The 13,965-nt window shown below is 32.2% G+C and overlaps 2 protein-coding genes and 1 long non-coding RNA gene across 3 annotated transcripts; all 3 read left to right on the top strand.

Moving 5' to 3' along the window:
• Nucleotides 1-233: 233 nt before the first annotated feature.
• Nucleotides 234-2,966, top strand: LOC143050795 (uncharacterized). Its single transcript, XM_076223910.1, has 3 exons — nucleotides 234-340; nucleotides 1,565-2,093; nucleotides 2,873-2,966. The coding sequence occupies exons 1-3, from the start codon at nucleotides 334-336 to the stop codon at nucleotides 2,964-2,966; spliced, it is 630 nt and encodes a 209-aa protein (XP_076080025.1). The 5' UTR covers nucleotides 234-333.
• A 403-nt stretch (nucleotides 2,967-3,369) lies between these two features.
• On the top strand, nucleotides 3,370-4,985 carry LOC143051209 (uncharacterized). Its single transcript, XR_012970650.1, has 4 exons — nucleotides 3,370-3,427; nucleotides 4,208-4,291; nucleotides 4,489-4,533; nucleotides 4,949-4,985. It is a non-coding gene; the product is annotated as an uncharacterized LOC143051209 (long non-coding RNA).
• Nucleotides 4,986-5,655: 670 nt separating this feature from the next.
• LOC143050794 (uncharacterized) lies at nucleotides 5,656-9,585 on the top strand. Its single transcript, XM_076223909.1, has 4 exons — nucleotides 5,656-5,685; nucleotides 6,242-6,737; nucleotides 7,523-7,587; nucleotides 8,075-9,585. Exons 1-4 carry the CDS (start codon nucleotides 5,656-5,658, stop codon nucleotides 8,258-8,260), a joined length of 777 nt encoding a protein of 258 aa, XP_076080024.1. The 3' UTR covers nucleotides 8,261-9,585.
• The last annotated feature ends 4,380 nt before the right edge of the window (nucleotides 9,586-13,965 follow it).

The following is a 13,965-nucleotide window of genomic DNA, read 5'->3' as shown; positions in this document are numbered from 1 at the left end:
GCATATTATTTGGTGGCATGTGACACTGTCATTTCAACATAATTTCTCTGATACCTTGACCCATAACTATTAATAATTCCTACTGTCATGAATGTACATCACTTGATTATTCTTACAAAGTCATGAACATGATGAATGAAATGTGAATCAGCATGATATTTTTTACAATGCTAGTCTGTAAAATATTGCACGATGTATGTTGTAATTGTTATATAACTTTATCTTTTTTAGATCGCATGTATATCTTAGTGTATCCAATAAGTAAAGCCATAATGATTGTTGGTGTGTTAATCTTCCTGATATTTTTTATTAGGAAGACAAGAATTAGAATACATGCAAGGTATTCATATATTCATTAGTTTTACTTTTCACTTTTTTTATATCCCCAAAAAATTTTTTTTTTTTTTTGGGGGGGGGGTATATAGGAATCACCCTGACAGTCTGTCTGTCTCTCCGTCTATCTGTCTGTCCATATTTCTTGTCAGCACAACTCCTCCAAAACAAATGGACAGAAACTAATGAAACTTTACACAGTTGCCGTACAGAACCCGAGAATGTGCATGAAGGAAATAATCTTGGTCCAAAATATTTCAAGGGAGATAATTGAACTACTTAGTTAAATATTGCAATTTGTGGTAACAAGTCTAATAAGTGCAGCTCCTTTTGAAGGGCTTAATTTATCGATATTGTTGAAACTTTTCACACATACAAAAACACAACCTAAGAATTTGCAAGTAGGAAAATAATCCGTGTCCAAAATATTTCAAAGGAGATAATTGACCTTATATATTGCATATATGCGGTAACAGGTCTCATAAGCGCAACTTTTCAACAGCTTGGTCAATATTGATGAAATTATACACACCTGCAGTACATAATCTGACGAAAATAACGTTCATAGCAGGTGACCGTTTTATCAAGGTGACTGGAAAGGCAGGATTGACTGTATTTTAAAATTTTCACCAATTCATCAAAAAATTTTGTTCAAAATAAAATGCTAGAATACATAAATTTGGTTGATTGGCCAGTAACTACTAGCTCCTGTATATATATTTTATTTGGGAATATACTTAACCTGTGCATATACGCATGTAGCATGTCACACAAATGTATTGTTGGTTGCACAAGTAATAGATAAAGGGCTAACTTGAACATTGATTTATATAGTACAAGAAGACATTATTTTGGATCTAAACTACTTAGGAATTTTATTGACTGCAAACCCATTTAAGATTTTTATTAGTACTCATCTATTTTCTTAGCACCATGCAATCAAATGTTCATGAATTTCAAAATGTACATGAGATGACTTATGTCATTTGGTCCCTTGTGAAGAGCTGTCTCATTGGAAATTACACCTGTCATTTGGTCCCTTGTGAAGAGCTGTCTCATTGGAAATTACACCACATTTTTTTTTTATATTTACATCTGTATAACAACTAAAGGTTAGTCGAGGAACATATTAAGCAAGTAAACCCAATGCATATCATTAAAAGAAATTCATTGAAGTTTTTTAGCATTTGCACCTAATGATTTATTTATAATTTCAATTTTTCTTTTTCAGTTACAGAAGTGAGGCAGAGAGTGGTGGAGGCTTCTAGCTCTCCACGGGCCATAAAGCATCCACATAGATATAAAAAGAAAAAACCAGGGGTTAAAGTAAAATATACAGACAAAACTGATGAAAGACAACATAAGAGAACAGCATTGGCTGCAGCCAAATCAAGAGCTGTAGCCAAGCTAAAACAAATTGCTCAAAAACTAGAGAGAGAACAGATCTTTGATCCTGTTGATACACTTTTCATAATTAGTAGAAGGGGATCAGAACACATACAGAAGTGCTATGGTTATGGCAGTTTATACAAAAAATTTATAAAAGGAGACAAATTGACAACGTATCCGCCATTTGAAAGTAGAGTCAAGCCAATAATGCCAGTTATTAAAAAGGACAAAGTAACATCTTTCCTTACCCCTGGAAAAGGAGCCTACTCATTTGCCCAGGGAAGTGGACAAAGTATATCGGAGACACAAAGGAAAAATTTGGAAACTATCCAAATAACTGTGAATGAGGATGACATTCATGACATTTCAATGTAAGTACTAATAAAAACAAGTTGAGTAAATAAATTTCTTATTATTCCCCTACCAGCAATGCCTAGTGGACTATAGATTTGCACACTGTCTGTCCATAGGTCTTTCTGTCAACCAGTCAGTCTGGCAAATCAGTTTTTGACACTTTTTTGTAATGCTTGAAGATTTGGTATGAAGTTTTAGCGTGACATGTCGTGAACTGATCTTTTTTTGCATAGTTTGGATCCCACGACATAAAAATTCAAGTGATCATTTTGCGACACTTTTTTCATAATGATTAAAGATATTGATTTGGTTTAGGGTATATAGATTTAACATGACAAGTTACAGATCAGGTTAGAATATTGTTTTTGAACACTGTTTTCCAACTGGTAGGGGACTATGTACTGCCTTGCAAAAACCTCAGAATGTTAAATACTATGAATGCAGGTCTGTGTCTACACTTGTTCATAACATGATTTATGACATTATTTAAAACTAGGAGAGAACACTGTTAAATTTGCATAATGTAGTTCATCTATGACAGGTCAAGATTTAAGTCAGTCTTGAATCATTTTATTTCATTAACAATACTGAAGTCATGTTAGTAGAAAAGGAAACCCATATTGCAGCAAAAGAAAACTAACATAAACAAAATGTTTCATTTAAAAGGGTGAATGAAACCAGACATTATGTATCTAAGCTCATATTCACAAAAACTAAAGTAATACTTTAAATTATAATAGATCTTGTTCTTGTCATGCATGTACACTGAAATAATATTTTTTTTATGTATTTCTAGTGAACCGCCCAATGCTTTAGAAGTTCCTAAAAGAAGAGGAGATTTGAAGACTTTTTTCAGAAAGGTGAAATGTTTCTCTAAATTTATTTTTTAAATTTTAATTTGTCAGCACATAAAAAGTAAAATATCATGGAAAGTTCAAAACAGCCTGTGATTTAAATCATTTTGAATAGATACTGAAAATTCCGGTAGATATTTTTTTTTTGGCTACAGCACATTGTATTAGACATAGGTATACATATTTTCCGTTAAAAATGTTATGGCCTACTGACATGGCTGACTGAAAATGAGAAATTTTAACTAAATGGAACACAAACAGTTTCAAGAAAGACGGATAGTTTTATCAGTCACCAGTATCATATTATCTTTCCTCATCAGGCTTGTTGCAAAACATAAAACTTGTACAATTTGCATTTATATTTCTGCTCATCTGATTTGTATCTTGTGTCTGTCTTATAGATCCAAAACAAGAGGCAGCCGGGGCAGAGGTCGTGGTAGAGGAAGAGGTGGAGGAAGAGGTGGAAAATCATCAAAAGTACTCTTGGAAAATAACAAGTATGTATCATCTGAAAGCAATTTTGATATAATATTTATGTACTAAACACTATAAAAATGAAGGTGCGGTGTAATTGCCAATGAAAAATCTCTTCACAAGAGACCAAATGACACAGATATTAACAACTATAGGTCACTGTTCCACCTGCAAGAATGAGCAAATCACATACCGCATAGACAGCTATAAAAGGCCCCGAAATGACAAATGTAAAACAATTAGAACAAAAAACTTACTTGGCCTATGTGCTTATTTTAATTTTGAAGAAAACAACATAGATTTTCAAATGCTTAAGATTTTTGTGCAAAAAAACATCACAGTGTATGATTAATGCAATAATGGGTCACCATTGTGCAGTACTTTACACCTTTCATCCAAACTTTATACAAATTATTCTTCACATCAAATTTTTATGTCAAAACATAAGATTTTGACTTTTTAAATATACAGCAATGAGCATTTTTTTTTTTATTATAAATGCATTCAATTCCATGATACCAATTAAATGACTTCAGTAATTTTTCAATGCTTTTCTTAAGTAACGTTTTGAAAACAACATTTTGATTTTGATTCATTATCGGCTGATCTTGCTAATGTAGTGTTGTTTAAACTTTCTACTTTAATTGATCCTTCAGTTATTTTAATCCAAGCGTCATGATGGGCCTTATGTTAGACAAAATAGTGTCCGGGGTAGAAAAAATTGATAAGCCTGGCACCTTTAATAAGTATTAATGCCCTTAAATTCTTATATAGTAATTAGTTAAATACAATTGTTATTGTAGCAACATTGAAATGCCAAGCAGTGATGATAATGAAATGAGTCCTGTTTATGCTGTAGAAGATAATGTTAATTCTGTGAAATTGAGGTAAAAAGTTTTTAAAATAGTTAAATGATCATTCTTGTTCTCCATTTTATTATGATGATTGTTTAAAATTTCACACACATGTATACTTTTTTTACAATATCATATGACAAATTATCATTATGAAACAGAAAAATATTTCAGTTCACAGAGAATTATTTGTTGTCATTCGATTTACCTTTAAACTTCTTTTTTTTCAGACCAAAGAGGAAAACAGCAAAGGTTCTAGTCTATGAAGATGACAGGTAGGTTCATTATCACTGAACTAGTATATATTTGTTTAGGGGCCAGCTGAAGGACGCCTCCGGGTGCGGATATTTCACGCTACATTGAAGACCTGTTGGTGACCTTCTGTTGTTGTTTTTTTATTTGGTCGGGTTGTTCTCACTTTGACACATTCCCCATTTTCATTATCAATTTTATTATCTGATTAAATCAACATTCTTAAGTACAGCTGTCTACTCAAATATTGGTGACTAGAAAAAAGGAAATGTTAAAAACAAACACTTGAAAAATCCCACCTTATCACTGTATATTTAACTGTATTTGTATTTTATAATAAGTTTGCATTCTATTAGCTATAGGGTGTTACTGGTTTATTTATCAAAATCTTAACTTTTTTCTGAAAAATGATAAATGATGAGAAAATACTTATTGTAGTGAAATGGAAGTTCCAGACAGCCGGGAGATCAGTCCTGACGTTGTTTTGGAAGATGTTGTATTAAATAGTTCTTTACTAAGGTGAGCATGACAGGATATTTCTCTTGGATATATACTTTAAAGGGACTTCTGACTATCAATTTAAAGATACTTCTTAAGAATGTACAACTCTGTATCAACTATGCATGGCATGCTCGCCTACAGTGCAGTAGCCTTGAGTAGGTTGTGGGTTCAACCCTCGTCTGCGTCCAACCAAAGACTTTAAAATTGGTATTTTCTGCTATTCCATCAAGCACACATCATTGAGGAGTTACAGCAAAGACTTGTCATCAAAGAGTCAGAATAATGTGTCCAGGTAAAGTGACATGTCTTCCTGCGACCTGTTACCTTGTGAGCTAGCACATTAAAAATCTGGCTCAGCATGTTAGTCTAGTACAAAGCAGGGTTAATATTCATTTATCCTTATTATGTTCTTGTCCTGAATATGCTTCTGGACATAAAAAACTATCCATCAATCCATCAACTATGCATGTACATGTATGCAAATCATTTCTTATAACAGTGTACAATTTAATCTTTCAAATTTCTGAATGAATTTCTTTTGATATGATTTTCTTTTTCTCAATTTGTATAAAGAAATTTTGATTCTTTACATTTGACAAAGTTAATTACTTTATTATAGAGAGGCCTCTGTCCTGATGGCAAATATGGATTTTTATGTTGATCCAACAGATAAAGTAAGTACATACATCTTAATTATCCAAATTTTGATCATGTGTTTCTTGTTACAGTCACATGTAATAACTATTCCAATTAAGTTGCCATAACCATGATACTATTATAATATAATCCATCAAATACAAAAGAGCAAATTTTAGACCATGTCTATCTCCTTCCTTACTCTCTCAACATTTAATTCAACAACATGAATATCACTTGACTGATTTTTACCAAATTTGACAGGAATGATGTATGGTATAAAATTAAGCAAAGATATCAGGCATAAAATATTTGTGCATGTCAGACAAATGTTTCTCCTTAATAAGAATCATCAGTGATGCTCTAATGGAAAGTTAAAAAGCTAAATCAAGTTTAAAACTGTGAATTTATGAATATGACTATATCAGTCATACATCTTGTCACCAACTAATAACAAGCAACTTTTGGTGTAGCTTTATCATGATAAGAGATTCAAGCTCTATATCGCCTCTTGTTCCGTAATATTTTACGTAAGAAACAAAAATTATTGAATCAGATTAACAATAAAGATTTTTAAAATACTGTTATTTAAAGGAGCCAACTGAAGGATCTAAAAACCAAGTGGAACAACCAACCCAACCAGAGGAAAAATCAGAGAAACCAGATGTACACACAAATATACAACCAGAAGAACAAACAGAAGTACACACAGATATACAACCAGAAGAACAAACAGAAGTACACACAGATATACACCCAGAAGAACAAACAGAAGTACACACAGATATACAACCAGAAGAACAAACAGAAGTACACACAGATATACAACCAGAAGAACAAACAGAAGTACACACAGATATACACCCAGAAGAACAAACAGAAGTACACACAGATATACACCCAGAAGTACACACAGATATACAACCAGAAGAACAAACAGAAGTACACACAGATATACACCCAGAAGAACAAACAGAAGTACACACAGATATACAACCTGAAGTACAAACAGAAAAACAACCAGAAGAACAAACAGAAGTACACACAGATGTACACATGGATGTACAACCTGAGGAAATTTTAAGTAAAGGTATACTTTGCTACTGTCTCATTGCAATTTTATTGTATTTACAAAATATTCACACATTAAAAAAGAAAACTGCTGGAAGATTATATTCATAAACCACTTGTATATAAAGCAGTTAGTATGCACAGAAAGGAAATGTTTCAACTTCTTTACTGTTCTTTCAGCATTGACAGAAATTATAACTTACTTTATCAGGTGTCTTTAGGGGACAAAATTAGTTGTGGGAAACACTATACAATTATAACCTTGGTATGAGGTTGATACAAGGATATATTAACCTGAAATAAGTATATTGACTGAGGACAAAGTCTGAGGTCAATATACTTCTTTGGGTCGATATATCCTGTACTGACCGAGTACAAAGGCTATAATTGTTATATTATTAATTACTGACCATATCAGTATCCTATAATATTCCCTTTTTTGATTGTTTTTTTTTTACACAGTCTCTTAGACAATTTCATCATATTAGTTCTGATTTCCATTTTGTATGTTCTTGTTAGTACATTTATATATTTTGAAGACTTTTTTAAACTTAATCGATCATAAATATACACTTTTTTTAAAACAATATCATGAAATTCATTAGTTGATTTCAAAAAGTATATCGGTTCTTAGATATTCTAAAAATAACCATGCAATACCTATATATAAAAAAACGTGCAATATCATTTTTAAATCTACCGTTTTCAGTCTACCTTAGAAAATATAGTTTAACACATGACTATCCCTGAACTAATCAAATTAGTAAGAATATACAAATTAATATATATTTTTTTTGGTTTCAGGTGATTTTGTTCTGGTGGAACTTAGAATTGAAAAGACGTTAAGAACAAAGCAGTTCATTGGAAAGGTTTGTAAACAATAGAATTCTGTCAAATGTTAGACTACACTTGTTCTGACTTTATGTATCAGCCTTATATTTTATTTAAATTGATCCATAGCTAAAACATGATTGAAGAGTGTAGATTAATTGAAATAAATATAAAAGTATTAATAATAGAGTAGAATAATGCTTTAGAAAAATATTTTAAAAGTAACAAATCCAAGTAGCCAACTTGACTCTTCAAATACTTTTTTGTTAAAAGCTGTGTCCCTTAACCAATTCCAGCAAGCATAATACTTGTACCCTTCTGTAAATACTTTTAAATCCTTGATGTGTATATTATATACATATCAATTGTACTTACTTCTATTTGAACCTGATTTATTTTGATCTTTCATAAATATAGAAAAAATATTGCATTTTAAAGTGTTTTTTTTTCTATTTATTTATTACAATCTTAATTTCATAAAATGAATTTTAAGATCCAACAAAATCCATTATATTTTTTTTCCAGGTAATAAGTATAGCAGCAGACGATGTTGATGTTACTTTCATGAAAAAGACTCAAAATGGACTGTTCATTTGGCCGGAAATCCCAGATAAAAGTATCGTAGACAGAAAAAGGATTATAAAGAAATTGAACCATCCAAAAGAAATAAGAAAAAGGCGTTCTATTGAGATGTTTTTTCAAGACACCTGATATTGATCTTTACAATGACATTAACTGGCTTATTCTTACTTAAATATTATATATAATGTATACACTTTCCCCCTGATTTTAGCCCACATTTAGGAAATGTGAGCTTTTGCCATCATTTGGCATCCGTCATTGTCGTCCATCTGGTGTAAACTATTTCAAAGATCTTCTCCTCTGAAACTACTGAACCATTTCTAATCAAACTTAAGATGAATGATCGTTAGGGTATCTAGAATTAAATTTGTGTTTTATTTTCAGTTTCTTAAAAACTCATGACTGCCTTGACTAAAAATAGAACATAGGGGTCTAAGTTTGTGTTTTATTTTCAATTACCTCAAGAAAAATTGCCACTTTGGCTCAATAAGAACTTAGGGGTAAATTGCATTTTATTGTTTGCCTTTGAAGACAATAAATTACAGATACAAAGAATATTCATTTTTAAGCACACATTTATATATACATTGAAAAGCTAAATAATCATTGAGAAAAGATTTAAACAAAGAATTACAGGTGAGCAATTCAGGCTCTTGAGAGCCTCTGTTTTTTTAACGATATCTATGTGGATGTTTTATTAGCAATATGAATAGTGTAACATAATTGTATATATGTTTTTTGCCTAGGCTTTATTTTTGAACATTATTACAAACATTTTGTACTTTGTTTTACAATATTCTTGTAACATGTCAAGTCAGTTTTAAAACTTTATGCTATAGGACAAAATTTGTTTACATTTTTTATTTCAGCTTAGTGATATTATCCAGAATAATCCATTACCCATATGAATATGTTGTGACTGAACTATCCAATACTTTTTATGATCTGTTTGAGCATGCACATCCCATTTTAAAATGTGTATTGCTGATGAAAAATGTTGAAATATACCATATATATGCAGGGCCTTTTTTCAAATATTGTTACTTTTGTATTTAGGTATGATATTTTTTTTATGATGTTCATTGTTACTGAATATATCAATGTTCACTGTCATGACTGTTTTGAAAGCAATCGTTTTATAAGCTATTGTTTTGATAAGTTTTATTTGGAAGGCCCATGTGGTGCTTTTATTTTTCTCCATTTAGCTTTCTTGGCTCTATTGGCCAAGTGAGCTATTGTTGTTACTATTTTGTGATTTTTTTTTCACAAAAAATCTCAGGGATGTTATCAAAATTCCAGAGGAATAATCTCTTTAAAAAGGAATATGACGGCTAAAGCGTTTTAGTAATCTCAGGAATATAAAATTTTATTATTCACATTGTCATGATTGTACATGTATGTAAATAGTATTCATGGTAGATAGAGGTTGTATTTTATTTCTACAATGTTTTTATTTTCTGTACTTATGTTTTTCCTATTTTATCGTTGTGTTAAGCAAGTATTTCCTATTTTATCTTTGTGTTAAGCAAGTATTTCCTATTTTATCTTTGTGTTAAGCAAGTATTTCCTATTTTATCTTTGTGTTAAGCAAGTATTTCCTATTTTATCTTTGTGTTAAGCAAGTATGTACAAGTTTTTACAATACGTAGTTTTTTATGAGGTATTTTTTGCCCACAATGTTTCACCAGAAATGACACAAATGTTGAAATCATTGATGCATTCCCCATTTTCTATTCTCAATTTTATTTCAGATCTAAACAACAAAACTAACAGCATTTTTTTTATATGGCATAATTTGGTTTTGCGAAATTTCTGTAACTGCATAGTATCATTACAGCCATTGTTTCCTTGTACAATAACCTACATTTGTTATTTCAGCATAACTCGTGAAAGGAGATTATCTCATTAGAATTCACACAATAACAGTATACATTATTTTCTTGTGTTAAATTATTCCATTGACTGAAGATAATGAATCTCTATGTACCCATCCGTGTATCAGTTTTACATGTAGAACAACCTTTAGTAGAAAATTTAATTTAGCTACTGATAGCTTTTGCTAGTTAAGAAAGTGGTTAAACAAATGATTAAAAACTTCTTTTGTTATTTGAACATTTAATAAGATGCATGTATATGGACTGTGTCCACACTTAATGCACTTGTTTCTATATTTTATGAATGATTTCTGTTCAAAAACACATATTCATTTAGCTGTCAGTTGTTTAGATATATGTTGATTAATAAACCATATTTTTACACTGTATTATTTCTTTTCATTGTTTCAACAATTACAATCTCCCCCTAATATTCAAAATAGAATTTGTGAAAGTCTTTTTAATTTAAATTAATTATAGTGTTTACTTAAAAAAGTAAACAAAAATAAGGGAGGTAATCAAAAAATCTAGTGGACTCAGAATATATCTGTATTAAGTTGATTAAATAAAGAAAAAGATCATTTGTCAAAGGGAGATAATCCAAAGTTGTTTTTTTTTTACCTATTTAGGTAAATTCAGCATATTTGCATAGGTAAAAGAATTTTACCTGTGGAAGCTATAGGAAGTTTACACAATCAGGTAAATAATATTAGCTTCTGCCAGTGAGACCCCAGACTGACGGTGTTAATTAAAAGTAAAGTATCTCTTCAAGCGGTAAACGGTGAGTCCTTATTAGTAGAAGGTAGCACAAATTTCACATTTGATATTTAGGGATCAAAAATAAATAAATAGAAGTTTGTCAAATTGTCTAGTGTTAGTGTTACACCAAAGATGAACTTGTAATATAAAAAATCGCCGCGATATAGCCTTTTTGTGCTAATGCGGCGTAAAGCAACCAACAATAAATCAAATCATGTAATATAAAAAGACCAACATGCACGCATAAAACTATGGGGGAATTGATAATTCCAGGTATCCAGAAATGGTAAGGAAAATTAAGATTAGTGCTAGTACTTTAAATAAAAAATCATGAATTCATCTACTTCATGTTGTTCAGAAAATTCATTTGTGGATGTTTCTGGAGTAGGCACAGGATCACATGTAATACTCCCTGTTTAGCCATATCGTTACTCGCGATACCAACGGCAATGGTGAGAACTACTGAAACAAGTGCTGAACCCATATCTGTTGTACAACGTGGAGGATACCTAAGTGTAGACTCAGTTCGATAAACTTATTCCTAATAGGTATTAAATTGTAAGCAAGGTACCTTTAAAACTTTATTAGCCACCGATGAACTTGAACTTGTCAAATGTAAAGACCAAGGAGCACGCGATAAACTGAAAAATAACTCTGGTAATTCCAGGTGTCCAGAAATGGTCAGGAAAATTAATACAAGTGCTAGCACTTTAAATTAAAAAAAAACATCTTGGCGTCACATAATATATTTATCTATTTATTGATTTCAGAAAATTTATTTGTGGACGGTTCTGGATTTTGCACAGGATCAGATACCCAGACACCCTCCCTTTCCCTGTTTAGCCATAGCGTTACTCGTGATGCCAATGGCAATGGTGAGGACTACTGAAACAAGTACTGAACCCATATCTGTTGTACTACAGTGTCAGTTAATTGTGAAAGCAAAGACTTTTTATGTTAAAAAATACATATTAATGCAATTTATGACAATGTTTTTATCAAAATTCTGTCACTCTTCATTGCATATTAGCTGATTCCCTATAACATTCAGGTCAACTATTGGCCAATTCCTGTATTTGATACAAGTATTTCTTGATGTGGAAAATTTGTTATTAAGCCAATGTTGTTGAATGATCAAACCGCTCGATCATTTTATTGAAAATATCCGCCATTGTATTGAACTTGTATATGCACCCTCTTTTCTGTGCAAATCAGCAAAGACATCTGACAGATTTAAAGTTCTGTGTCCAATCCTCATAGAATGCTAATCTATCTGAACAAATTGAGTATCTTGAGAAGCAACTTCTGTTGGAAGTTTTCTCATTGGTAATCATATCAATAACTATGTGTCAACAGTGGAATAAGTTTTGGGTGCGCAAGTCTTTAGATTTATTACGTATGTTTTACCTCTGTCTGTCCTTCCGTCAGTCAGTCCGTCCCGTGAATATTTTTCGTCGCATTTTTCTCAGAAACTACAAAACAAGGATTTCTGAAATTTGGTTTCAGGGTTTATCTAAGTCAGCTATACCGTGTGATGCGTTTTCAGATTGATCACTTGACAACTTCCTGTTTACCGAACACTTGTATGATTTTACACATCATAGCCAAGTTGAAAATTTTCGTCACATTTTTCTCAGGAACTACAATACAGGGATTTCTGAAATTTGGTTTCAGGATTTATATAAGTCAGCTATACCGTGTGATGCGTTTTCAGATTCATCACTCGACAACTTCCTGTTTACCGAACACTTGCATATTTTTACACTATTAATATTATCCACTTGCGGCGGGTGTATTATAGCCAGACTATTTGCTGGGTATTAAAATGAAGATTCAAGTCGGTATAAGATTCAAGTCGGTATAAAGTTCAGTTTAATAAACGATCCAACAATGTTACAATATTGAGTCTGGTGTTCACGGTTTAAGAACCTATCCAAAACTGAATATAAATTATTTCTAAGAAGTATATAAAACAGAATGACAAAGAAATACATGTAATTAGGGATTAACCTAAGTTAATTAAAGGTAAAGTTTCTCTTCAAGAAATTATAGCACAAACACTCCGATGTCGTACATGTGACAGATCAGACGACAGTTTCCATGGACAAGACCAATTTCTGCAACATCGTAACAACTGAAATACCATAAACAGAGAAGTGTCAACTGAAAGAATTCCATTAGGTAATGCTAAAGCCGGTAATGGTCACATAGAAATGAACATAATGAAAAGTTTCACAAGTCTTAACTGGAATGTGTATATGGATTGATTGATTGTTGGTTGCTTAACGTCCAGTGGCAAATATTTCATGCTTATTCATGACGAGAACAAGTTTACAATAAATACAATAGGTAGGTCTTCTCACAAGAAAGGCCATTTGGGATGATGGTCGGGGAAATTTGGACTGCCACTGGAAAATGAGGGTTATTGGATAGAGACAGAAATGTCTTGCAACAGGCCACCTACGGACTCCTCAAAGAGTTGTTGCAAGGGTTCTTAACGTGCAAAGACTGTGGCACTCTCTTTACACGAGGCATCGGAATTAATGTTCCCATTCTGACCGAACGTGACTGCGAACTTGATACATCCCACACAGCCAAACGGACGCCCCAGAAGACCAAGTGACCATATTTCCAACGTTCGTTTAAATAGGGATGACCAAGTAGGCGCGAGTCATCAACCTATGGAGGTTGACCATTATCGTAAGACCAGACGATGTCATAAATGCGGAAAATTAGGTCACTTTTCAATTAACGCAACTGTCATACACGTGAGAGGTTTAGCTAGCAATGGCAATGGTGAGGACTACTGAAACAGGTGCTGAACCCAGATCTGTTGTACTACAGTGTCGGTAGTAAGAGTAGGCACAGGATCACGTTTTAAGACTCCCTCCTTTTCCCTGTTTAGCCATAGTGGTACCAATGGCAATGGTGAGGACTACTGAAACAAGTGCTGAACCCAGATCTGTTGTACTTCAGTGTCGGTAGTAAGAGTAGGCACAGGATCACGTTTTAAGACTCCCTCCTTTTCCCTGTTTAGCCATAGTGTTACCAATGGCAATGGTGAGGACTACTGAAACAAGTGCTGAACCCAGATCTGTTGTACTACAGTGTCAGTTAATTGTGAAAGCAAAGACCTTTTCTTGTTAAAAAATACATATAAATGCAATTTACGACAATATTTCTATCCAAATTCTGTCACTC

The sequence above is a fragment of the Mytilus galloprovincialis genome, chromosome 11 (genome assembly GCF_965363235.1).
Source record: "Mytilus galloprovincialis chromosome 11, xbMytGall1.hap1.1, whole genome shotgun sequence".
Lineage (NCBI taxonomy): Eukaryota > Metazoa > Mollusca > Bivalvia > Mytilida > Mytilidae > Mytilus > Mytilus galloprovincialis.
Note: the sequence above shows the minus strand (reverse complement) of the source record. Positions and strands in the feature narration are given on the sequence as shown.

Bases quoted from the DNA above. Each gene is read 5' to 3' on its own strand.
- LOC143050795 (XM_076223910.1), top strand. The intron at 2,094-2,872 runs GTAAGTACTAAT...ATGTATTTCTAG, and splicing joins GACATTCATGACATTTCAAT to TGAACCGCCCAATGCTTTAG.
- LOC143050794 (XM_076223909.1), top strand. From the start codon at position 5,656: ATGGATTTTTATGTTGATCCAACAGATAAA. The intron at 6,738-7,522 runs GTATACTTTGCT...TTTTGGTTTCAG, and splicing joins TGAGGAAATTTTAAGTAAAG to GTGATTTTGTTCTGGTGGAA. The intron at 7,588-8,074 runs GTTTGTAAACAA...TTTTTTTTCCAG, and splicing joins CAAAGCAGTTCATTGGAAAG to GTAATAAGTATAGCAGCAGA.